General features: G+C 30.5%; 1 protein-coding gene across 2 annotated transcripts in view; it reads left to right on the forward strand.

Moving 5' to 3' along the window:
- Positions 1–6,216: 6,216 nt before the first annotated feature.
- LOC142335248 (glycerophosphodiester phosphodiesterase 1-like) overlaps positions 6,217–27,535 on the forward strand; it is a 170,349-nt gene continuing 149,030 nt past the window's right edge. Inside the window, exons 1-2 of one of the 2 annotated variants that reach the window (XM_075383665.1) lie at positions 6,217–6,348; positions 6,595–6,615. In XM_075383665.1, the coding sequence (XP_075239780.1) occupies positions 6,342–6,348; positions 6,595–6,615 (28 nt within the window). In that variant the 5' untranslated portion in view covers positions 6,217–6,341. The remainder of the gene's footprint in view (positions 6,349–6,594; positions 6,616–27,535) is intronic. The other variant, XM_075383666.1, reaches the window with a different exon arrangement.

The raw sequence follows: 27,535 nt of genomic DNA on the forward strand, positions 1-27,535 counted from the left end.
GATAACATAGTGGTTCCGCTAGCGCTGCGTTAGCATCTTTTATTGCCCAAGCTGGTATTTTTGAAGGACCGACTGGTTTACTTGTATTCAATGAATCTATGAGCACATTTGTTTCCTTGGTTGTTATATATCGGAAATTGAAACATTTTCTCGGAGCAGTTTTAGGAGGAATATTGTTAGTTTGTTGCAAGCCAATGGACTCTCCTAGAGTCGAAAATCTGTAATTTAGAAGATTTACGATTTCCATGGGCTTTATCTTATCACCAAAACTGTTTAATAAGGATTGAATTCTTGCTTGAGTCTTTTCTTTATTACGAAGATCTTGAATGAATTTCCATCTGGCTTTTTCACTGTTTAACTCCATAAATCTTGAAAGAAGTTGTTTTTCTTTTTGACGGATTAAATCGTTTTAGTTTCATCTTCGCTAATTCTTGAAAACTGCCTTTTTGTTTCCTCACATAACCATTTTTCTTGAAGCAAGAATTTTGGTTTATCTGTTCTAATATAACAGGCTTTAATTGGAGCATGTAGTGCTAATGCTCTTTCAATAATTCTTTGAAATTCTAATAACATCATATCTCCTGTCACTGCACCGTAAAAGTGTCTCCAGTCTGAATTTTCAATAAAATTTTGGAATGCTATGGCTGAATAGTTTTTTTTTGTCAAAAAATTTTTTATGACAGATTTTTCTTCAGCCATAGCAAGATCAATTCCCAGGACCAATTTTTCCAAAAACATCTTAACAAGTTTTTTCCAGGACAGCATGATAAATTCAAAACGCATTTCTTTTTTTTTGTATGCACAACTCAACCCATAAACTTTCACAATTTGTATCCGGAAAGCAGTTGAGATCATCGCGGAGACGAGGTTTTAATGATTTCGGAATGTACATGATAATACCACCACCTTTTGTTTTTGTTGTTTGGATGGGATCTTTTCGAAAACAGTCAAAGTTTTGCTTATCTACATGCCAAAATTCTTCCGGATGATTTTGTGTCAACCATGTGTCACTAAACGCATATTCTTGAATGAGTTCTTTCAACAGCAGATGTTGTCCTGCTAAACTTCTGGCGTTTTGTTGTAGAATTTTTATTCTGGAATCAAATACTTTTATTTTATCATAAGTGCATATGGTAAAACTGGTCCAGGGTTTATTTCGATATTACCACTTTTTAGTAGAAGATACCATATAACAACCAAGAAAAAGGAAAGGTTGAATTTGGATGGTAAAGCACATTGTTTGAGGTTACAGATTGCTTTGAATGGAGGTATTCGAAATGCATAAGGAAAACTGTAAAAAAACATTCTGAAATACTATCGGAGGATATGAGTAGTACACATAGTATAACTATGAGTCGAATACCTGCCATTTTTGGTTATATCTGATTATAAATCATTACACGTTGCAAAATAGCTTAAAAACAGCAGAAACTGCAGCTAAAATCCATTTGTATAACGATATGTTTGTCTCCATGGTTTGTAAGTGTTAGCCCTACTAACGTATGCGCTTTGAGAATATTGCAAAGGTTGTAAACGAACAAGATTACAAGAAGTTAAAAGAAAATGACTTAAAACTGCATTTTTAATGAACGGAATTCCCTGCTGAAAGTTAAAATGTATGTCATCGTAAAAGAGAGCATTGTAATTTGCCATTTGACTCAACATGTTGCACACAGGAAGTATTTTGATTTTTTTCAGTGTTTTCTTGTGTAATATACTCTCGCAGTTTTTCATTGAATTCGTAAATTTTGTTGTTTGTCTGTTCGTTTTTCGGCATTTTTTTAAGGGAGGCACTTCCATCAATACTAATGTTTCTGGGCTGAACTTTTCCTTTATTGCAGAGACATGATCTTTGTAATCTGAGAATAATGTTTCTAAATGATCACTTTTTTGTTTTAGAATACCATTGGTCCCATCCTGTAAAATGACTGTTTTCATCTTTTTTTGACCGTAACCCTGTAATAATTGCAGTTTTTCCTTTGTCGTCGAGCCTGGGTAAGCATGTATACTGCAGTCCTGAGGAAATGTCCGATCTCTTGCCAGGTGTTTGACGATACTACTACCAATTAAAAAATTTTCTGTTTTTTCCTCGATCTTTAATGTTTCAAACTTTCGAATAAAAACGTCATTTTTTGCACTCGTGTTAATCTTTGGTGTTATAATAGCTGAAGTAGTTGTTACCTGTGCCGATTTTTTAAGGAATTCACTCACGGTTACCACATGCTCGGCGATGAGATTGTCCTTCTCTTCTAATTTTTGATAAAGTTCGCAATAAAGATCCGCTTTTTAATAACTATTAAACTTTTCTGCAGTCATCATCATGATTGGAATATATTACAGGAGGATATTTACAGGAGTAATTTACAATTATTGATATTTACAATTAGAACTTTGTTACAGAATCTGTTGCTTAAAAAGAACTATTGTGCTAAGGTTTAAAACTAGCAATGCATAAGAAAGTGTTTAAAAAATGAAGGTCAGGAAGCAACTGTACAGAATGAAAGAATTGTGTGTTGTGATAATTTCGCCCAAACTTTGTTTAGTTTTCAATTGTGTATCTATTGTGTTTTGTCAGATCTCAAACCACTTGTTTTGGTTTTCTGGACTTGACGTATTATCGTTATAATCATAATTGGCTGAATTATGTAGAATTTAATATAAACAATCTTTCAAAAACCTTAAAATCGAAAAATTTTCAAACCGTCTAGTTTAACAATGTAAAAACTGCTATTTGAGTTGTTTGTTTTGATATGGGTTAAATTTAGAACGGCATATTCGGTTAAATTTAGAACGGCATCAATGAGACATATTCACTTGTGGGGACAGGTAACAATGCGATTTATCGTTCGTGGCTCCCTTTAATGATCTCAAATTGTTTTTTTTTCAGAGTTGAACTATGACCAGAACTATGTAGAACGGAGCCGCCCCTTCTATGCCAGGTCGCAACTAAGTTCATTTGAGAGAGCAATCCACGGCTCGCTCTATGCTTTAACTGATCATTTGATCACTGACAGCCATGCTTGGTGAGTTCCTGTATTGCAAATGTCTTATTTTTCATTTTCTGCATGATTTTTATCGGTTTTTTCACGAATGGTCATCAATGTAAGAGACTTTTTAAACAAACATTAAACTTCAATTTTAAAAGCTTTATTAAGAGAAATGCTTACTTTATTTGCATTAATCACAATCAAATTCTTCCACAATGCGATCTTTTCCAGGCCTCTGATCGAGAATTTTCAGGTAATTCAAGCTTGTATTTATTGTTTCAGCTAATTTAATAAATTTGAAAGGTATTGTATGCTTAGATTGTATAAACGCATAATTGCATGGTGTGGTTTGATATCGGCCGAAAATCATTTTGATATTGCCCTAAATTGGGTTGAGGGCTGTTTACTCCACTGTGTATGCGTTATTGTAAAACATATATGAATGTATTCTTCATGTCCCAATCTAGATTAGCACGCAAGTTCGCGAGCCGATAAGGAACGGTAAATACAGGATTCAAGTGGAAAAATTATTTTGCTGCTTAAATCCTATATTCACAATCACTCAAAATTTTTACCCTTTAAACTTATACCTATTTTTAACATTATATTTAACATTTTTTTCTTTGACAACGCCTTACTTTACCCTCAAAAATGTCAAATAATTTTATAGCTGTAAGCTGACCGGAGCTATATTGCGGTGCTCTTGGTTTTTTACGACTCCAAGAGGAGTATTGATTTTCTACCGGTCTTTTTAATTGCTCTCGTAGAGAAGCAATTATTGTAAACGTGTGTGTCATTTTTATGCAAAATTTTTGCTTGACCGTTTTGTCTTTTCGAGTGACTTTCACGCCCTTAACTTTTTGCGTTTTGCGTGATTTAAAATTCTCTCAGTCACAATTTCAAGAAGCTGAACTCATTTGGCGGCAATTTAATACTAAATGTCAAATGAAAAGTGCGCCTAAACTGGTGCTATTTTTCACTTTAAGTCTTGATAATAGTGCTATATATTAGCCTCTAATGTGGTTATTTGAAGCCCACTATTGAACTGCTTTGTCCTATTTAGAGTCTCCCTCCCCTCACCCCCTCCCCCCGACTGAAGCATGCTGCAATTTGATTAGAGCTCCCACTAGTCGTTCGAGAGCAATTTTTCCGACGTTTAGTCGGTTGTTTTTTTTACAGGAAGTAGGTTTGTTCGTGCGGCATTTTGACCTTAGAGAGAAAGTGAGAAAATCTGTCATGGTCAACGGATTTTTTATAGGCGAAAGAAGTTTTGATCATTGGCTGGGTTCAGTGAAAGGCTTTTTGATTGAAAAATGTTTTTGAGAGCTGTTTATATAGATAACCGTTTTAAGCCATTTTGCGTCCTTTTTTTTACTTGTATTGTGGTTTTTCATAGAAATAGTTTTGATCGATGCTGAATTATTGCTAAAATTTCTCAAGTTCATCGCACAAAATTTTGCAGAGCCTAATAATTCTTTACAAGTGTAAAAAGGGCACACATTCCTCAATTTTATAGTTAATTTTTGAATTTTGTTCCTTAGTTTCTTTCGTTTTTGGATCTCTGAGAAGACTTCCGAAATCTCAATGTATATGGAAAAGTTCGTTTGGCAAATCTTGCCTTGAGCAGCTCTTAAACGTGACGTTTTTGTTTTATAAAATTGTACACATTCTAATCCGCCTTTTGCAATTTTTGACGAATTTTTTTGTTTTTTATTTGTTGTCTTTTATCGTAGAAGTATCTTTTCTGTGCACATCCAATGATTTAATTTTTCTTATGAAAAATTGATTTTGGTTAGTCTTTGAAGATCAATGAAAATTTGTTTTTTCTTAATTACAATTTTTATTTATTTTATATAATTTTAATATAAGTTTTTTGAAACAATTATTTAATTATTTTTATTTCTCAAATCTGTATTTTTTCATTTTCGGTTTGAAGGAAGAATGACTGTGTAATGTTTTTCAGCCATGATCGCTGAGTAAATGTATGTACTTTTTTTGATCGATAATGTGGAGTGTATTTAAAACAGGGTAAAAGTCAATGCTTCATGTGAAAACTAAGGGTTTAAGTCAAACGGCTGATTGAATCGAAGAGCAGGAAAAAAGAGAAAGAAAAGTTTTTTGGAAGCAATTTTTGACTAAGTGTGGAGCAAAATGTACTTTTTCAGATTCTCAGCTAGTTTTTTACCATTCTGCCTTATTTTTAAGCTTCTCTATGTTTTTTGGATTCCGCTTCTTTTTTGCTAGCATTTGCGGTGTTTTGTGGTTGAGGCAGGCTCTTTTAGCAGTTATGGTGGTCTTTCATTTTGATTATTATCTAATTTCAATTTTTGTTGGAGAAAGTTTTGTTGATGAAAATTGGCAAACGTTTGCCATTTTTCAGATGTTTTTTATGAATTTCGTCTATTATTTCTGATCGTACGCTTCTCGCTGTAGTTGTTCTCGGTTCTTTCTTAGTCAAGAGTTATTCTCTGGGTCATTCTCTGAGTTATTATGAGGTGGCTCTTCAAATCTACGCATTGCACTTTTACAATTAAATCAATTACACTTTTGATCTTGGCGGTTCCAATAGTCGTTTGATTTTCCTGGCTTGTATTTTCCATGATTGACCGATCTAGCAGAAGGAGCTATAAAAAGTTTTTACTGTTTAGTTTTTTGGAAGTATCAGGGCACTTTTCAGTGTAAACACAGCACTTTTTACTTAAACTAATGTTAGTTAATAATCAATGAATACTAAATATACAATTTTCTTATTTTTCCAATTTTGTCCTTTATTATTGAATTGTTTAGTACTTCTCTGTTAATTATTGGATGCATGTCTAACGTACGAGAGGATGTCATCAACCTTTTCTCAAATTATTAGTTCAGAAAATGCATGTAGATTTTTTAGAGAAATCTTTGAGAGATTATTATTTTCCGATTTCGTCTTGTTTTGGTTTTCTGGACTTGACGTATTATCGTTATAATCATAATTGGCTGAATTATGTAGAATTTAATATAAACAATCTTTCAAAAACCTTAAAATCGAAAAATTTTCAAACCGTCTAGTTTAACAATGTAAAAACTGCTATTTGAGTTGTTTGTTTTGATATGGGTTAAATTTAGAACGGCATATTCGGTTAAATTTAGAACGGCATCAATGAGACATATTCACTTGTGGGGACAGGTAACAATGCGATTTATCGTTCGTGGCTCCCTTTAATGATCTCAAATTGTTTTTTTTTTCAGAGTTGAACTATGACCAGAACTATGTAGAACGGAGCCGCCCCTTCTATGCCAGGTCGCAACTAAGTTCATTTGAGAGAGCAATCCACGGCTCGCTCTATGCTTTAACTGATCATTTGATCACTGACAGCCATGCTTGGTGAGTTCCTGTATTGCAAATGTCTTATTTTTCATTTTCTGCATGATTTTTATCGGTTTTTTCACGAATGGTCATCAATGTAAGAGACTTTTTAAACAAACATTAAACTTCAATTTTAAAAGCTTTATTAAGAGAAATGCTTACTTTATTTGCATTAATCACAATCAATTTCTTCCACAATGCGATCTTTTCCAGGCATCTGATCGAGAATTTTCAGGTAATTCAAGCTTGTATTTATTGTTTCAGCTAATTTAATAAATTTGAAAGGTATTGTGTGCTTAGATTGTATAAACGCATAATTGCATGGTGTGGTTTGATATCGGCCGATAATCATTTTGATATTGCCCTAAATTGGGTTGAGGGCTGTTTACTCCACTGTGTATGCGTTATTGTAAAACATATATGAATGTATTCTTCATGTCCCAATCTAGATTAGCACGCAAGTTCGCGAGCCAATAAGGAACGGTTAATACAGGACTCAAATAGAAAAATTATTTTACTGCTTAAATCCTATATTCACAATCACTCAAAATTTCAAAATTTTTACCCTTCAAAATTATACCTATTTTTAACATTATATTTAACATTTTTTTCTTTGACAACGCCTCATTTTACCCTCAAAAATGTCAAATAATTTTATAGCTGTAAGCTGAGTGGAGCTATATTGCGGTGCTCTTGGTTTTTTACGACTCGAAGAGGAGTATTGCTTTTCTACCGGTCTTTTTAATTGCTCTCGTAGAGAAGCAATTATTGTAAACGTGTGTGTCATTTTTATGCAAAATTTTTGCTTGACCGTTTTGTCTTTTCGAGTGACTTTCACGCCCTTGACTTTTTGCATTTTGCGTGATTTAAAATTCTCTCTCAGTCACAATTTCAAGAAGCTGAACTCATTTGGCGGCAATTTAATACTAAATGTCAAATGAAAAGTTCGCCTAAACTGGCGCCATTTTTCACTTTAAGTCTTGATAATAGTGCTATACATTAGCCTCTAATGTGGTTATTTGAAGTCCACTATTGAACTGCTTAGTCCTATTTAGACTCTCCCTCCCCATCCCCCCCTCCCCCGACTGAAGCATGCTGCATTTTGATTAGAGCTCCCAATAGTCGTTCGAGAGCAATTCTTCCGACGTTTAGTCGGTTGTTTTTTTACAGGAAAAAGGTTTGTTCGTGCGGCATTTTGACCTTAGGGAGAAAGTGAGAAAATCTGTCATGGTGAACGGATTTTTTATAGGCGAAAGAAGTTTTGATCATTGGCTGGGTTCAGTGAAAGGCTTTTTGATTGAAAAATGTTTTTGAGAGCGGTTTATATAGATAACCGTTTTAAGCCATTTTGCGTCCTTTTTTTACTTGTATTGTGGTTTTTTTATAGAATTAGTTTTGATCGATGCTGAATTATTGCTAAAATTTCTCAAGTTCATCGCACAAAATTTTGCAGAGCCTAATAATTCTTTACAAGTGTAAAAAGGGCACATATTCCTCAATTTTATAGTTAATTTTTGAATTTTGTTCCTTTGTTTCTTTCGTTTTTGGATCTCTGAGAAGACTTCCGTAATCTCAATGTATATGGAAAAGTTCGTTTGGCAAATCTTGCCTTGAGCAACTCTTGAACGTGACGTTTTTGTTTTATAAAATTGTACACATTCTAATCCGCCTTTTGCAATTTTTGTCCAATTTTGTTTTTTATTTGCTGTCTTTTATCGTAGAAGTATCTTTTCTGTGCACATCCAATGATTTAATTTTTCTTAGGAAAAATTGATTTTGGTTAGTCTTTGAAGATCAATGAAAATTTGTTTTTTCTTAATTACAATTTTTATTTATTTTATATAATTTTAATATAAGTTTTTTGAAACAATTATTTAATTATTTTTATTTCTCAAATCTGTATTTTTTCATTTTTCGGTTTGAAGGAAGAATGACTGTGTAATGTTTTTCAGCCATGATCGCTGAGTAAATGTATGTACTTTTTTTGATCGATAATGTGGAGTGTATTTAAAACAGGGTAAAAGTCAATGCTTCATGTGAAAACTAAGGGTTTAAGTCAAACGGCTGATTGAATCGAAGAGCAGGAAAAAAGAGAAAGAAAAGTTTTTTGGAAGCAATTTTTGACTAAGTGTGGAGCAAAATGTACTTTTTCAGATTCTCAGCTAGTTTTTTACCATTTTGCCTTATTTTTAAGCTTCTCTATGTTTTTTTGGATTCCGCTTCTTTTTTGCTAGCATTTGCGGTGTTTTGTGGTTGAGGCAGGCTCTTTTAGCAGTTATGGTGGTCTTTCATTTTGATTATTATCTAATTTCAATTTTTGTTGGAGAAAGTTTTGTTGATGAAAATTGGCAAACGTTTGCCATTTTTCAGATGTTTTTTATGAATTTCGTCTATTATTTCTGATCGTACGCTTCTCGCTGTAGTTGTTCTCGGTTCTTTCTTAGTCAAGAGTTATTCTCTGGGTCATTCTCTGAGTTATTATGAGGTGGCTCTTCAAATCTACGCATTGCACTTTTACAATTAAATCAATTACACTTTTGATCTTGGCGGTTCCAATAGTCGTTTGATTTTCCTGGCTTGTATTTTCCATGATTGACCGATCTAGCAGAAGGAGCTATAAAAAGTTTTTACTGTTTAGTTTTTTGGAAGTATCAGGGCACTTTTCAGTGTAAACACAGCACTTTTTACTTAAACTAATGTTAGTTAATAATCAATGAATACTAAATATACAATTTTCTTATTTTTCCAATTTTGTCCTTTATTATTGAATTGTTTAGTACTTCTCTGTTAATTATTGGATGCATGTCTAACGTACGAGAGGATGTCATCAACCTTTTCTCAAATTATTAGTTCAGAAAATGCATGTAGATTTTTTAGAGAAATCTTTGAGAGATTATTATTTTCCGATTTCGTCCGTCATCTCCCTTCCATTCCATCGATTTTCTCCTTACCAACCAATTTAAGAACTTGCCTGTCAATTTTAAATATTTTTGCAAATTATTTGTTTTAACAGGGTATTTAAGCCATAGTTTTTCAGAGTCTAAAAACTGAAGTCAATTTTTATCAGATAGTGTATCAGTTTCTGTCAGTTTTCTCATGATATTTTCCTGTTGTTCAAGAAGGCTTTGAATAATTATGTTATGTAGAAATTGCTTGAGGACAGTGAATATGATCAATTTTCGACTGCGATTCGTTTCCGGAATTGTTTCGGTTATGTTTTTTGTTTCGTCGTCTGACGTTCTTTTTCGTTTTGTATTTGTTCACTTAGCAAAGCTAAAAAAGTCAAATGAATGACTTCTTCCTCTCGCTAACGGAGTTCGCGCGTGACGGAATTTCTCTCTCTCTCTCTCTAATTAAGGTTTGAAGATTATTTACGTGATTAGATTGGATCATACGTAACTTACCTCACTCAATAAAATGACTTCTGCACTTTAAAATTAAACTTTAATTTGATTTAGTTTAAGGTCAAAGGAACTCATATGTGCAATGAAGGCCCCTACTAAGAGGCTTCTGCAGAATTATGTTTACCAGGCTTTATTAATTCGTCGCTGAATGTTTTTCCCTAGCTTTTTGAGCTGCGTCAATTTTTTTTAAATTTAGATCTGTATCTGTTTCTATCTGCATCATACGGCACGCAAGTCTATTCTTTCGCAGCTTTTCCGGCATTATGTCTGCTATGTTGATAACCATTTGATTTTTAACATGGTTTTTTAATTTGTCGCTGAATGTTTTTCCCTAGCTTTTTGAGCTGCGTCAGTTTTTTTCAATTTAGATCTGTATCTGTTTCTATCTATTATACGGCACGCAAGTATATTCTTTCGGAGCTATTCCGGCAACTTGTCGGCTATGTTGAATACCATTTTAAACTTAAGGGAGATTACCTTCTTTGTACGTTAAAAACCACACAATTTCATCTTGCCTCGCATATTTCAAAACAAAATCTTAACAAAATGTTTTATCATAAAATTATTTTTCTGAATGAAAATAAGCATGAATCATTGTCAGATTTTAACAGAGCTTGAGAAATTTATTTTACACGTTATCGAGTAATTCTAAACGTTTGATCAAATCGTTTTGAGTAAAGTTTTATCGTGGAATTAAAAAAACGAATCAGAAGAGCATAAGTTCTAGTAATTTCGTTTTAGAACTCCTGAAAATTATTTGAGAGTTGAGAACAGTTCAAAAATATTATGAATGCTTTAAAACGTTACATCTTTGTCTTCTCCAACATATCTTGGCCTCATATAGATGTCAGATGGTTGAATACTACCTAGAGCTCCAGAATTTTGTTTCAGTGTTGACACTAAAAATTTTTACATGATTTTACCCTTTACTTACATTCTAAATCAACATTCCATGTCGAATTTGGTCTAGTGGTTACTTCATTGAGTTAAGTTAAACTGCTAAACAGACGGAAGGTTTGGGGTTCAATTCCCATCAATATACACATTTTACAAATTTAATGTATTTTTATGCATAATTCAACATGTAACATTTTGAAGACAAAAATGTCTAAATATTTTTAGTTTGTGAACTTAATTGTTTTTTAATCCTATTGAAAAATTTAAAAGATGGCACATTGATTGAAAAGGAGCGATTCAATTTATACCAAGTTCTAAAACTATTCAATTTTCGATAAAACTTTCTAATCTCAATTGTGTCAGAATATTGTAGAGTCCTATTCTTAATTGCATTATATTAAGAACAGTCTAGATAGACGAATATTCTAGAAGAAAGTAACGGCAGGTTTGTACCTATCTTTACAAGGCTTTTTTTTACTTATCTTTCAAACACAAGCTGAATGAGTTCCGCTGATCAGAGAAGCTGTCTCGCAGATAAAACAGCAGACAAGCTGCTTCGCAGAGCAGCTGCGTTGTGAAAAACTTGAATCAATATCTAATTACGCAGATAGTCTATTACTTGGAGGTTTGTAATGGTTAGGACTATTGGCAGAAGATGATATTACTACACTAACGGCTCTGGTTAGCAAGATTTGCCAACAAAAGAAGATTGACTGGAAATGACTAGAAAACACGATGTGAGTAGTGGATAAAACAAGGGATTCAACCACCAGTAAAATTTGTCCCTTTCTCCTAACGCTAATCGCGCATGTCGAATCGGGCCAAATTTTACTGTTTGTTGAATCCCTTGTTTTATCCACTACTATATATTAGCTCTAAATATGATAAAAATGGGAACCAAAAATAAAGCAAAAATAAAAAAATCAAAGCAAAATTTACATTTCACTCTTAAAGAGTGATTCACTCTTATTCGGAGTGATCCCCAGTAGAAAAGATCGCTCTTTTTCGCTCTTAAAGAGTGAATCCCTCTTTTTTGATATTTTTTTATTTTTTTTATACTTTTTATTTCAAATTACGTATACTTTTCAATAAATTTATATTTTATTTTTTCTATATTTATTCCATTATTAATAAGAAATGATACAAAATTATAGTATTTACATGAACAACTTTTCCCAGTTTGGGTAAAATCAGATCTAGGAACCAGCTCCGCTGATCTTTCTGTTAAATTTCTACTAAATCCTCTAGACAATTCTATATCTGGATGTTGTTTCTTTACATGAGCCCGTATCCCATCATATCTCACAACAGAAGTACAATATGGACAATTAACCTTAGCTGAAGTACAACTTCTACATGTATACTTACCCTCATCAAAATTATTTAGTGGTTTTATATAATTACACTTATTACAACATCTAGTTAATACTTCTGAGCTGGGGTTAAGGTTAGGGTTGGGGATAAGGTTAGGGTTAGGGATAAGGTTAGGATTAGGGTTGGGGTTAGGATCTGAGTTAGAGTTATAGTCATAGATAGAACCAGAACCAGAACTAGAGCTAGAACTGGGGTTAGAACCAGAACCAGAACTAGGGTTAGAACTAGAGTTAGAATTAGGGTTAGAACTAGAACTAGGGTTAGAACTAGAATTAGAATTAGAATTAGAACTAGGGTTAGAACTAGAACTAGAAATAGAATTAGATTCATTTTTTAAAGAACAACCCCATGGAGAAAAATCATTAGCACAAATACAACTTAATATTATATTACCACACATACATTTATCAGTTTTATCTTTATGACATGATTCATAATGATATTTTAAAACCGCAATGTTTCCACATTTATAGTTACACTCTAAACACTGTAAAAGCATTATAATAGGGTAAACTTTAATATTTACCTAATCCTTCACAGGGTAAAATTTAGCCATGATTTCAATTAAATCTTTAGTATTATCTTTAGATGTGATACACTCTGTTAAATATTTATTTCCTAAAGTATTGAGTGTATTAGTTTTACATCTCTTATCTAAAATCAAATCAAGGTCTAATTCGTTTTTATCTGTAACAAAATTTATAATCTCTTCTCTAAATTCGTCATTATTTATATATAGTTTGTTTAAAAACCTTCCTCCCTTTCTATTCAAAATTCCCATCTCTTCATTGACGAAGTCACAATTACATTGATCAGTGAACAAACTTTGTTCGTGGTTTACCAAACTGCTTCCCTGATCAGTATAACTACTTCGTGTTTCACCTTCCAACTCTTCTCCATATCCAACATTAACTAATGTATTTACTCTACTCAACATTGTGCTTGCTCCCATTGCTACAGTTCCAGCATTTCTTGATATTGAATCAGGATAAAAACAATTAAATATAAATAAACCTGTGCCTATAATTCCACCAATATTTGATAAAATTTTCATACCCTTTCCCTTAATCATCTCTTTTGTTAAAACATCATTCTGAATTTTAATATTATTTAAATTAAGAAGTTTATTAAAATAAAACTGATAATTATCATGATTAATAACATTTCTATCTGTTGCATTAATCATTAGTGGTTTCATATATGCTATAAGTTTATTTATATCTTCTCTTTCTAAATCGTCTTTTAAACTAAGAGCTTTTAAATCAAGGAAACCAACTCTCGAATCATATATCATTGATCCATTACTACTAATAATAATAAAAGTATTTTCCTTTTTATTATATTTAATTATACCATAACGAAGTTCATCTGACATTCCATCTGTACAATTATAATAGTTACTATTTAATTCACTAATTATTTTATTGAAGTCATGTTCACATTTATATATCTCATTAAAGTTTTTAAATAGGTCAGGTCCATTATAAGTTGTTAAATAAATAGTATCGCAACTCATTCTTGCTGTAATAATTATTTGAGCTGGTTTATGACACATTACAATCATTTGAATATTATAATATCTACCTTCAGTAAAATAATAACCTATATCCTTATTTAACCTATCACCCATATCATCAAGTACTATTACACAATTTTGAAATTTATGAATATTATTTTTTGTGATCATATTTATATCACATTTATTAAACCCAGTATAAAACTTATTAGACTCAGGATCTATCCAGTCTCTATCATCTTTACACACTATAACTATGGACCTTTGATCTTGATCTTGATCAGTGAAACTGCTTCGCAGATCTTGAACTTGATCTTGAACTTGATCTTAAACTTGATCTTGATCTTGATCTTGAACTTGATCTCGATCTTGATCTTGATCTTGATCTTGGTTTTGGACTGAGTATAACTTTAAATATTGTCTTATAAAATATGTTTTGCCTGTACCAGTTCCACCATAAACAATAGTATGTAATGGTGACTTTTCATTTTCAAATCTAACTAGACTCCTATTCATAAATCCACCAATGGTTTCTTCTAGTTTTGTATATTTACTTGGTCTTGAATCATATATTATATAACAAATTCCAATTATAATATTAAAAATAAAAACTGCACTACCTGTTTCCATTTTTATATAATAAATATAGATTTGATTTAGATTTATACTTAGACTTATAATTAGACTTAGATTTAATAAATTTATTATATAAAAATGCTCATCCTAACTTTTGAGGAATTCAATAATAAATTTAATATTGATAATAATGCTATGAGTGATATCAGAATAAAAGATATAGGTAAAGATATAAGTCTAACACCAATTGAGATTGTAATGAGAGATCAAACTCCAGATAGTATCAGGGATCCTAACTTCAATATTATTGTAAATCTACATCCAACTGAAGGTACACATTGGGTTTTAGTTATAAGAAGAGAAGGTGGTTCTGTGTATTACTTTGATAGTTTTTGTGTAGAAACTCCACCTTTATTTTTAGAAGAATATGTTGATCTAGGCTCTAATGAGAGAATACAACAATATGATGAATCTTATTGTGGGGCTTATTGTTTATATATGATCTATCTTATTGATAGAGGATTTAGAATTAAAAGTGCTTTGAATATTCTAGTTAATCAATGTAAATATCCAGGAATATATAATGAGTGTTCTTGTTTAAGTTGTAGTAGAGGTGGTGATAAAGATAAGGATAATGTTAATGATAATGATAATGATAAAGATCTACGAAGTAGCTTTGCTAATAATGTTAATGATAATGATAATTTCATATATCTATTTGATGAAAAATATCAAAGGAGTAAATCTAATAGCAATAGTAATAGCATTAGTAATGGTGAAACATGGAAGAAGTCCCATAGTCCTACTAATAATATCCGTGAAGCGGTTCAACAGAGTTGTTTGGTTAACCATGAGCGAAGCTCGTTTGCAAATTCAACGATATCTGTAAACATAAATGATGATCTATATTCATGGTTAAATGATGATGATATAATTACTGAAGCCGCATTCCCAGATAACTTTAGATGTATAATATCTGGTCCTAGTGAATGTGGTAAGACATTCTTATTGAAAAAACTAATTCTAGCTAGTATATACTTTGATAAGCTATACATCATTGGACCTACTGGTGATCAGTACCATGGTATAGAAAGAATAAACCCAAAAGCAGATGTTGAATTTATTAAAGATATAAAAGATTTACCATCTCCTGATAAACTACCCAAAGACTTAAAGAAACTAATGATATTTGATGATGTTAGAGCCAAAGAACCAGTTATTAATGAATAATTTTGTAGAGGTAGACATAATAACTGTAATATGATATATCTTAATCAAAACCTGTTCTCTCTGGATAGGCAGAGTGTTAGAGAGAACTGTAATCTATTTATTTTATTTGAACAGAGAGGTAAAGTGCTCATATCTATATATCAAGATTTCTTTAATAATGTTGAACTTAGTTATAATGATTTTGCTAATATATATAATAAGGTATGGAAAGAGCCTTATAATTATATTGTCATTGATATAACTAAAAATAAAAATATTAATGGTAAACTAGGAATTAATTGGGATCGGAGAGTTTTATAATTAAGTATAAGTATCAATGTAAGTATAAATAAAAGTATGGGTATAAGTCTAAGTCTAAGTAAAGTCTAAACGCAAGTCTAAACCCAAGTCTAAGTCTAAGTCTAAATCAGATGTAAAGTAAAACTTAATACATCACCATTAAAGTCTATAGGTCTTCCATGCTCATCTTTAATATGAAATTCTATATATTCTATTCTATCTTTAGTTACATTTTGATACAAGATATTAGTTGGTATAATATTTATCAAGTAACCTGGTGGTTCAATTAGATTTAAAGTATATAGTATGTCTGTATCTTTACCATTATCTTTAGCTCCAGATATAATATTGCAATGAATGTTAATAGTACTAAAACCCATAATATCAATAATTTTCTGAGATTTATATCTACCTTTTTTATAAATTATTTTTCTAAATCCTAGTAATGAGGCTAGTGAGTTTTCTATATCAAAGCTGAGTGCTCCTTGTTTTATTTCCATTAAGCATTTCATCGTATTCTTGTCAGGTTCTATTATAACATTACCATCAGTTTCTTCTTTTATTAATTCTGCTATATCAGTTAACTCATATGCTCCCGGTGTAATAGTTGAATATAGCAACGGGATTCCTTTATAATTATGATTAAGTATAGATGTAATGTTTGGGCTTGAAGTAGAGATAGGGTTAAGGTTAGGGTTAGAGATAAGAGCCCGAGGTAAAGCTTCATCATCTTCTATAACAGTACTAGCATATAAGAATTGATTATTTCTCCTATTCACATTAAACACTGAATTATAAACAGATAATCTAATTAAACCTAATTTTGTTGGATTAAGTATAGGTTCACTAATGTTAAACTTTTTTGTTGGTTTTTTCATTCTAAAGTTAAGTGTATGCTCTTCTTTAGTTTTAGTTAAAGCTTCGTGTATATTTTGTAGTTCATATATGATTAAACTATCAGACATTTTTTAAATTCAATTATTCGATTACATTTTTAGTTATAATTATAGCTTTGATTGTAGTCTTAGTTATAGTCATAATTATAGTCTTAGTTATAATTAAAAGTTAAATTTTTGGCTAATAAAAATGGATTTTAATTTGGATACAACTTATGGTTATAATGATGATATACATAAAAGTAAGATTATAAAATATAAACCTAATAATCTAGCAACAATGAATACAATCAATACTAACTTTAATATCATTCTCAATAGAGAAGCGAATCACTTAAATTTGCGTGATTCATATCTAGAGATAGAGTTTGTTGTATCAGATGATGCTGGTGGTGTATTTGCTAATGATGCTAATATCAGATTAGTTAATTATGGTATGATGGCATTGTTCAGTTCAATTAAGCTTGAAACTATTGGTGGTAGGACTATTGAATATATAGATCATTGTCATCCTAATCTATTGATGTATAAGTTATTAAATAGTACTGGTGATGAATATGAGAGTGGTTTTGTTAGAAATATAGATAATAGAGATAGTCAACTTAAAAATGATCATATTGCTGCAGAACGAGGTCATATGTATATGATGGTTAAGATGAGTGATCTATTTGGTTTTGTAAATGATTTAGAAAAGATTATATATGGTTTAGGATTTAAACTATTATTAAAAAGAAATAATAATGATAGAGCTCTATATAGAGTTAATGCTAATCCTGGTGCAGTTGCTAATGATAGTAATATAGAAATTAGAGATATATCATGGTGTGTGCCTAGTATTGATCCTAGTAATGATATTAGATTTATTGTGCTAAAGGGTTTAAGTAAAAAGAATAATGTAGACTTTGGCTATTGTGAAAGAAAGACATTTTATAAGAATGTACCCAATGCTACTAACTTCTCGTTTGATCTTGGTATGGAAAGACCACAATATATAATAGTTGGTTTTGAAAATAATAATGTTAATGAACAAACTCAAGATGCAAGTACATTTCATATAATGAATGTTACTGAATGTTTTTGTGAGATTGATAGTGAGTTTTATCCCGAGGATAGAATGAATATTAATTATGGAACCAATAATTATAATGAGGCTTTTAAAGAGATTGTTAGCTTTAATAAAGGTTATAATGCGCTACCACATAATATAAAACCATATATAAATCATAGAACATTCAAGAGTAGTTATAGAATATATGTATTTGATACTAGATATCAAAGTGATCATATAGGTCCACAACCAATACAACTTACTCTAGCGATAATTATAATTTTAGATATAACTTAGCGATAAATATAATTATAGTATAATATAGTTATTGTTATAATTATATACTTATACTTATACATAACCATATACTTATACTTATACTTATAGCTAGTCAGCTCTAATTGTTACTCTTGTTAATACCTAACTATTTCTTATTAGTATTAACAAAACCTTTAGCATTAATAATGTCTAATTTCTTTTTATTCTCTAGAGCCAAGCCTCCAGCTTCAAGCTTAATCTTAGGCTTAGGTCTAACCTTGGGCTTAGGCTTAATAATAACAAAGGGATTATACTTTTTAACTTCCATTATTTTTTATATATAGAAATGAGTCTTTTAAATAAGTTTAAAACTAATTCATATTGTGTTGGAGGTAGACATTATAGTGGTACTGTTAATATAAGAGGAGCTATTACTTCAAAAGGAACTAAGATGTTAAAAGGTAATTGTGTTTTATGTAGAAGGAATAAATCAATGACAGTATCTGATGCAACAATAGAAGCAGAAGGACTTAAAGATTTCTTTAAAAGTGTTGGTAGGGCTACAGTTAACTTTGGAAAGAAAGTAGCTAACAATCCAGTAAGAGCATTAGAAATAGCAAGTGAAATAGGAAGTGCCGCTGCATCTAGAAACCCTAAAGCAGCTCTAGCGGCTACACCTGATTTAATTAAATTTGCAAATACTGGTGAAGGTATAAAAGTAGTACAGAAAGGTAGAGGGTTATACTTAGGTACAAAGAAAAGATAATTATTTGATTATGATTATGATTATGTTTATATTTATGTTTATGATTATGTTTATGATTATGTTTATATCCATGATTTTATTATGTTTGTGATTATGATTATATATTTATCGATCGGTGTAACCGCTTCGCGGATAAATATTAATGCTAATATTATTATTACTAAAAACATTGTTATTACTAAGCAAAAACATCTTTAATCTAAAAAAATACTCAGCTTGTTTTTCTTATTCTTCTTATAATCCTCATATAACTTAACAAATTCATTATACTCATCATTATCTATTTTATTATCATTCATTGATTTAGTATATAGTTTATTAAACTTATCACTAAACTGTTTACTTAAAATATACATTTGTGAATACTTTATAATTTTATTTCTAATTTTAGTATTAATTGTTTTTGATAATGAACCAAACAGTTGCTGTAGCAAAAGCTGTTGTTATAGAATAAGCTAATCCTATACCTGTTAATGAAACTGATGTTGTTGTTGCCGTTGTTGCTATTGATGATAATATTATTTCTGTTATCTCAGCTATGTTAATATAATTCTTATATCTACTTAACTTCTTATTATAGTTATTAGTTTCAGTTTCATAATAATTTCTAATATCTTTTATAATGTTAATATTGTTGTTTAATTTATTATTAGCTTGAATCTTTTCGTTTATCAATCTTTCTGATACTGATGACAAATCTGGATATAGTAATCTCTCACTCGGTGCTGTTGGATTGGTCATTGCTTTGCTTATTTTCATTAGTAAAAATTCTTTCTATTTCTTTCATTATATCTTCTTGATTAAAACTATAATGCATCTCAAGTCTGTCTTTCTCTTTATTATCAAGTAACTTACTTTGTAAAAGTATAGCAATTATATATTGTACTATAACACCTTTAAGAGATTTATTGTATTCTTTCATTTCTCTCAGACCGTTAGTAAACATTTCATCTAAGTGTATGTTAGTTATATTCTGATTAAAGTTATTATTATCAAATTCTTGCTTTAATTGATTATATTTAGAGATAGTATCTGCAGCAAATTTATTACAAAACTTAACAGTATTTCTGACTTCATTTGTTGATTCAATAAACTCATTAATTAGTTCTTCATTAACTTGTGTTTCATTTAGTTGTAATGTTTCAGTTGTAACTTTATCAAAGTCACCCTTTCTTAGTTCAGTTATGTTTTTACTTAAAATGTCTATTTTATTAGAAGAGGATAGTAAGTTATTGTCACAATACTCTTTATTAACAACATCTTTTTCATCTCTAGGGGGATGAACATTTGTAATTTTATAGGTATCCTTCATATCAATATCATCCTTATCTTCTAGGAATAACCCACGAGCCTTACTTAGTGTTAAGTTGTTTCCATTCCCTATATGACGTTTCGCTTGGTTAAATCTATTTCTTGTCATTATTTATATTAAGAAATATATTTAAAGATTCCAAAACCTTATTATTAGATTCAAAATCAAACTCAGATTTTATTAATTCCTGTTCATAATATTTGCCTTCTATTATCTCTCCATTAATATCTTCTATTTTATATGTTTGTGGATGTGTTTTTAGAACTTCATTCACTTTAAACAATTCTCTATTCCAATTAGAAGTGTAACCTTTAGAGAAGATATTACGTGTATCTACATTTCTAACATACATTTCTAACATCACCAACTTTAAATTTTGGTCTTGCTTTGGTAGAATTAACATAGTATTTAACTTTATCAGGATTATTAGAAGCATCAACTGGTGTCATATTATTTGTTGAGTGAATGTTATTGTTATATGTTACAACAGCATCATTTAATATGTTTACCCAATTACCATCACCATTGATGAACATAGGTTTATTTATTATGTGTAATAATGTTCTATTGAATCTCTCTATGAATACAGCCTTTAAATCACTATAAGTAGAATATAGTTTTGTTTCATATTCTTTAAGTAAAGATTTAAATGTTTTATTGTAAAACTCACTACCTCTATCTACCCATAACGTTTCTGGTTTTCTAGGTTCAGAGACGCCTTATGGATGTTCACTTAATACTATTTTAAAACCATTAGTTATAGATAAACCAGATTTATTCTTTAATGGAATAGCCCATGCATATTTTGTGAATATATCTATAACTGTTAATATAAACTTATAATTATTATTGTATTTACTTAGAGATGACTTATCAATTAAATCAGCTGACCATGTTTCATCTTTATATAGTGGTATTATTCTTTGTCTTTTAAACTTTGTTAATTGAGGACTGAATACTTCTTTATCTAGTTGTTGTTGTTTTTCTATCGTTTTATTTATGGACATAGTCATCTGCGAAGCAGGTTCCCTGATGGACGTAGTCATGGTTTCACCTATTTACCATAATTAAAAACAAAATTATCTAGTTGGTTTTGATTAATAGTATTCATAGATAATAGTTGCTTAGATATATCTAGCATTTCATCAAATAACCCATCATGACCAGCTTTTGTTTCTAGTATTAATAGTTCTAATCTTTCTACTAAACTATTTGGGTTGGCATTTAATCCCCTGCCAAATATATCATCTCTCACCTCCATTATACGTTTTATTGTTCTATATCTAGCGCTTTTCTTATCCCCTTTTCCTAAATCATATCTAATATCCTTGAAAAACCTTTTAATTTTGTTTTCATCTTCCTCAACCTTATCATCATATGTTACATTTGTTTTAGTAAGAAAATCAGTAAATCCTTCTGAAAACTCATTTACATTATCCCTAACTAAAAATGCACCCTGCTCTAGAGTTATGTCAACACCATTCATTTTATATCTCCTACTAGGTAAATCTACGAGTTCTAATTTTAATTGAGGATTAGTTTGAGCCCCCATGTCATGAAGAAGTTTGGCTGTTTTTGTATCAACATAAACTGGTGCTATATCTTGAGTTTGCTTTATGGTCCCTTTTAACGTTTCACCAATCTGCGAAGCAGTTTCACCCATCTTGGAATCAGTTTAATTAACCTGAGAACCAGCTTGCTCGATCATCTTAGTTTGTTTATCTAACTCTTGGTTTTGCCAATCTATTGCTCTTAAAGTTTGTTCACTTAATGCTAGATTCTGTTCATTGTTTGCGTTTATCTGCGAAGCAGTTTCACTGATAGTTTTGGTTAGAGGATCAAATAACTCTTCTATTTCACCATAATATTCTTGTTGTTTTAATTTATCTTCTAATCTATTTCTTCTGTTTTGTTTTTCTAGATTGTTTAATTCTATAAGTTTATCTAGTTTAGTCATTTTATATGTATTGAAAAATTATAATAAGAGTAAAAAATGGATAATGAAAACAGCTTCTCTCTTAATCTAAAAAGATGTTTAGCTTGTACAAGACGTTGTAATACTATAGATGAGTTTATTGATCATATTAAGGAACCAAATCATGATGATTTAATAATTTCAACTTATTCTAAATATGTAGATGGGGCTGGGAAGATAATAAAATTTCTAGAATATAATAAAAATATAATAGCTGGAGCTACACTATATAAGAATACAATCATGGGAGACATTATGGAAAAATATATGGCTCAGATAATGATTTATAATATACTAACTACCAACCATATGGATGTAATGAATGAATTAGGTCTATAATTTTTTGTTATAAAAATTAACAAAGCTCATTATATAATATAATAGCAACTTCAATTAACTTTCTATCATCATTAATGGTTAGTTCTAGAATATTATTAACCAGTAGGTCTTTGTCTCCATCTAATGATCTGCTAAGCAGTTTCACTGATGCTTGGCGGATCATTTTTATTAAATCTCTTTTGAATAGATATAGATTCTCATCATGAGGATAGCTTTTAATATTTTTTACATAAAATCTTTTATCATCAAATGTGTTTAGACTTATCTTACTTGTTTTTGTTGTTGTCATGTTATCGCCAACTTTTTGTATTCTACTTTCATCTACTGTTCTCTTTGTATTATTCATTAATGCATCATAATAATTTATGTGCCTAGCTTTATTATGCTTCTTTATTCCTTTTTCTTTAGTGTTTTTAGGATAATTTTTGAAGCTATATGTTTTGGGGGACAATGCTATAAATTCCTCAATAATCCTACTTCCCAGCTCGTGCTTAAACTTGCCGGGGACTTTATTATTAGTTTTTATAGGTATGTCTAGATTACTTAAGTCCATATGCTCATCACTAACTTTACCTTCACTATAACTTAATACGAAACTGTCCGTATCCATATAGTGAAGTGTTAGATCTTTGAGGGATGGTTGTAGAATATTTTAGAATACATCATACATGTGTAATTTACTTAATTCTAAGATAGTAACACCTACATATACTGGAGAATCATATTCTATTTTTTTCTTTATATATTCTATTTGACTATAATCTCTATATCTAGTTATATTCCTAAATGTTGGTTTACTTATACTTTTCATTATCTTTTCTTCATCGTGTAAGAACTTGCTTTGAAAGAGTGTAGAGGATTCATGCACATTCTTCCATATAATGAGTTATTCATTAATTTCCTTACATCCTTTTCTGCTTCAGTTTTAGCTGTTGCTCTTTTATTTGTATTGTTTTGTATATAATCGCTACATATATAATCTTGTTTAAATTTAATTACTCTATGTATTTTTGTTACTTTTACTCCCATCTTAACATAGAACTTTAACATCCTATAATGAACCATAAATTCTGTTTTGTTGTTTTGGTCTAAGATTAATTTCTCGGATCTTGCTTTACTTTTCTCTCTTTGTCGGTATCCCAATTCATTATCATTTATCTTTCTTTTATTAGGCATTAGTGCTAACTGTTCTGTTCTCGCTTAAAATTCATTAGTATAATCATTATCACAAACTATATAGTAACCATGATCACTATCATCTGGAGTATTCAATATTACATCTAGAGTAGTAGTAGTAATAAACTCAAAATCCTTATAAGGTAACTTTTGCATCATTGCATAACCATATAGGTTGTTTGCGTCTGTGTACCATATATTTCTATTAATAACTTTATCATTAGTATTAGTATTAGTACTAGTATTAGTATTACTCTTAGTATTAGTATTAGTATTAGTATTATCATTAATATTAGCATTAGTTTTAGTATTACTAATATTTATATATCTATCTCCCATTATTCCACATATACCACCTCTCTTTGCTCCAACAAAATCATCTAGCATTTGTTTATCTTGTAATGTATCTAATGTTACACCGCTTGACATTAACCAACAATCAAAACTATAACCTGGGAGACTTACATAGTGTAGGGGATTGAGCTTGAATTCTTTCATGCTTAGTTTAACATATTCATTCATGCAATAGTCTAATATTTCCACATCATTCTGTAAATACTCTATAGTTAGATCTTTACCAGTTTTCATTATTAAAGTTATCTACTTCTTCTTGTGTTGGTAATTTATTATGTAGTGAGGATTTGAAGTCTTCTGTTTTTAGATTACCTATAAGATTTTTATAGGAGTCTAAACCAAAGTATTCATATGGATGTAATGTTTTAGTTTTACATCCGTATATCTTTGCCATTTGATCTAGAGGCACAGCTAAGAAGTTATAACTGTCTAAGAATTTGAGACAACCAATGCTTAACATCTTAGATTTACCAGCAGCTAGTGGTATGTTATCCACTTTTCTTTTATCATTATTCTGTTTGAAGAGTTCACTGTATAGTAGGTTGAAGTCATAGCCAGAGCCATTATGGAATATTACTGGAATGAAGTTTTGTTGTTTGTATCTAAGATTACATATTTTACATGCTGGTCCTCTATATTTACCAGTTTCATGACAATGATCTCTTACTTTATTAATACATGTTTTGCTGCAGATATGACAAGTGTTATTAGTTTCATGATATAATTTATCTTCTTCTGTGAATATCATCTTTTCATTATGTTTGAAATTATTCTCAGTTTCTATTTCTAATAGATCTCTAGCAAATCTTTTGATGCAGCCTAGACCGAAGTAGTGTTTGAAGTTACCTTGCCAGGTGTAACCCACAGCTATTGGAATATGTTCAGCTATTACATATTTACAATCATTAGTTGTAACTTCAACAATGCAACATTCTATATCGGCAGTTATAATATTTTTTATATTCTGACGTTTGTGTTCATTTACAAAAGTAATGTTTTTTCTTAGGACAAACAATGTCTGGTTTGAATGAGGTGCTGCATTCGTGTTTATCATATTTAATTTGTGAGTTAAACCAATATGTACACCTATCACAATAATAATATTTAATGTTGTCTTTATTTGGTCGTTCTAACAAGGTTTCTATATTTTTTATTAGGGCACAGTGTTCTATTTGACCATTACTCCAAACTAGTATTCTTACATCTTTTCTATCTTTTTTAAAATCATCCACTTGTTTAAACAATTCTATTTTACCATTACCACAAGGTGTGTATACCCAAATATTAATATTATACAGTTTCTGTATTCTTATTATATAAGCAAAATCATCTTCATGTTGTTGTCTTGGTTCAATTAGTTTATCTACATATTTACTTTCTCGAGTTGCATGGTGTGGGGCGGAATGTAGCCAAGCAGTAATAGTTAGTTGTAAGCAGTTTTATTTATAACTACGTATATTTTATATCGGTTTAGAGTTTTTGAGATCAGGAGGTAAATCTATATAACTACCAATAGATGCTTTAGTTGGTTCAATGTTAAACTGAATACTTCTTATTCCAAGAAACTCAAAATCATAACCATAACCTTATATATTTCCTTTTCGAAATCTAGCCACCGATTGAAGTCACCATATTCATTCATATATTGTATTATTATTAATATAATCAGTATTGAAAAATATTTTAGTATTTTTAACTTCTTCTTTGTTTCTCTTCTTATAATCACATTCAGCCGTGATCTTATATTTAAAACTCTTAACTTTACGAAACTGGTAACAGTTTTTAATTTCTTCTAAAGAGTAATTAGTTGCTTCATCTATATCTTCAGTGTAATTCCGACCTTTATCAGTAATATAAAATTCTCTCATGTTCTGACTTGAGTTTATATCGAAGTCTTCTGTGTTTTCTAGATTCATGCGATTGTGACTATATGAATGAGTAGTTAGAGCTACTTTACTTCTAAATTCTTCATGACATTCTTTACATTCATACTTAATTCTGGTGTAGATATCCTCTTCAGTTTTTAATTTTAGGTTTGGTGGCTGGTTTAGTTTTAATAATATAATCATCTTCATCCAAATTATACACCCTCTCCGAGATTTCCTCTTCTTCAGACTCAAACATTTTCTCCAATAGTTCCTTATGTTTGAGATCGTATGATTGATGCCTGTATAAAGCCTTCTTTGATTCAAAGGATAGATTACAGACATCACAGAAGTTTATGACACTAGTGTTAGTTGATTGAGACATGTATTTTTTTAGGGAAATAATCAAAAAATAGTTTTTCGAAAAATGAAAATGAAATGCAATAAATGCATAAATAAACCTTGGAAAGAATGTTGTAATAATTGTAAAGAATTAGAATATTCTTGTTATGTATGTAAAAATATGGTCAAAGTGAAAGATTATATTGAACATTTGGGATATCATTATTCTGATCCTGATCAATATCTAACATGTAGTATGTGTAATGTTTATAAACATATATCATTGTATAGATTTAGAAATAGGAAATGTAGACTATGTATTTATCTTCATAGATATAGATATGGTCACACTAGAAATCAATTCAGAGAGAATGTTTATAAGTATAATATTCAAGAAGACATAGAAAAACACTAATCACTGTGTTTCCACCGATCTCCGTGTTTTTGACTGTATACCCATCACAGTGTGTCCCATATACAGTCTCACAGCAGGGATCATCCTTTTTAAGAACTGTGAATTTGTTTTTTTTATCTCACTTAGTTTTATAGTATTTCATCAAAGTCGGGGGACGTTCACTGGAGTCAGTGAGGAAGGAACCCCAAACCTTCCGTTTGCTAAAGCAACTTAACTAGACTCGATGATTTAACCACTACACCAAGTGAGACAGAAAGTTTTATTTTTAAATTGATTAAATATTGATTAGGGGATATATGAAAATTTTTATTATTTTAATATTTCTTTCAATTTTTGTTCAAGTTTTTTCGCAAGTTGGTTTTACGTGCTTTTTACACGGTCTCACTAGTTTTATACTAGTATCTGGGATACGTTCACTGGAGTCAGTGAGGATAGAACCCGAACTATCCGTCTGATAATGGTTAATTACCAGCTTAACTGTGTACTAGTGGCTTGCACTAAATGAGACAAGAAATGATAGATTTAAAATATAAAAGAAGTGAATATAGAGCTAATATATAGTAGTAGATAAAACAAGGGATTCAACAAACAGTAAAATTTGGCCCGATTCGACATGCGCGATTAGCGTTAGGAGAAAGGGACAAATTTTACTGGTGGTTGAATCCCTTGTTTTATCTACTACTGATGTGGAAATGAAGAAACTAGAAACTATCTTCGAAGCAGTTTCACTGATCAGAAGATGAACTGTTTCAATTACTTTTGCAATGATTCATGGAAAAACTACAGTCTCACGATCATTTGGAAGCGATCTGCAAAGCAGGCTTCATGATTGACATTTTTAATTTTAACGTGGAAGAATAATATCTATTTGAACGGAAATGCGTGATGAAATCAGGTTGGAGCTAAAGGAAGAATATTTACAGTGAAATTGCTTCGCAGATCTAAAATCAATTCTTCTGGGGAAAATCTTTCTTTGTTGAATCGCGTTGTTTGCTCCAACGTTCCGATTGCTCGTTGTTGGTATTTTGAATGATCGGTGACATCGCAGTTTGAGGCGTAGGACTTGATATCAAATCTCTTACTCAACTAATTTGCTAATTTATCATCTGTAATTGATGCTGTTTTGACACGAATTGCTGCTTGCGTCGCTGGTAGTGAACCTTATAAGGCTCAGCCAATCTTT

The sequence above is a fragment of the Convolutriloba macropyga genome, chromosome 2 (assembly GCF_964194025.1).
Source record: "Convolutriloba macropyga chromosome 2, txConMacr16.3, whole genome shotgun sequence".
Taxonomy (NCBI): domain Eukaryota; kingdom Metazoa; phylum Xenacoelomorpha; order Acoela; family Convolutidae; genus Convolutriloba; species Convolutriloba macropyga.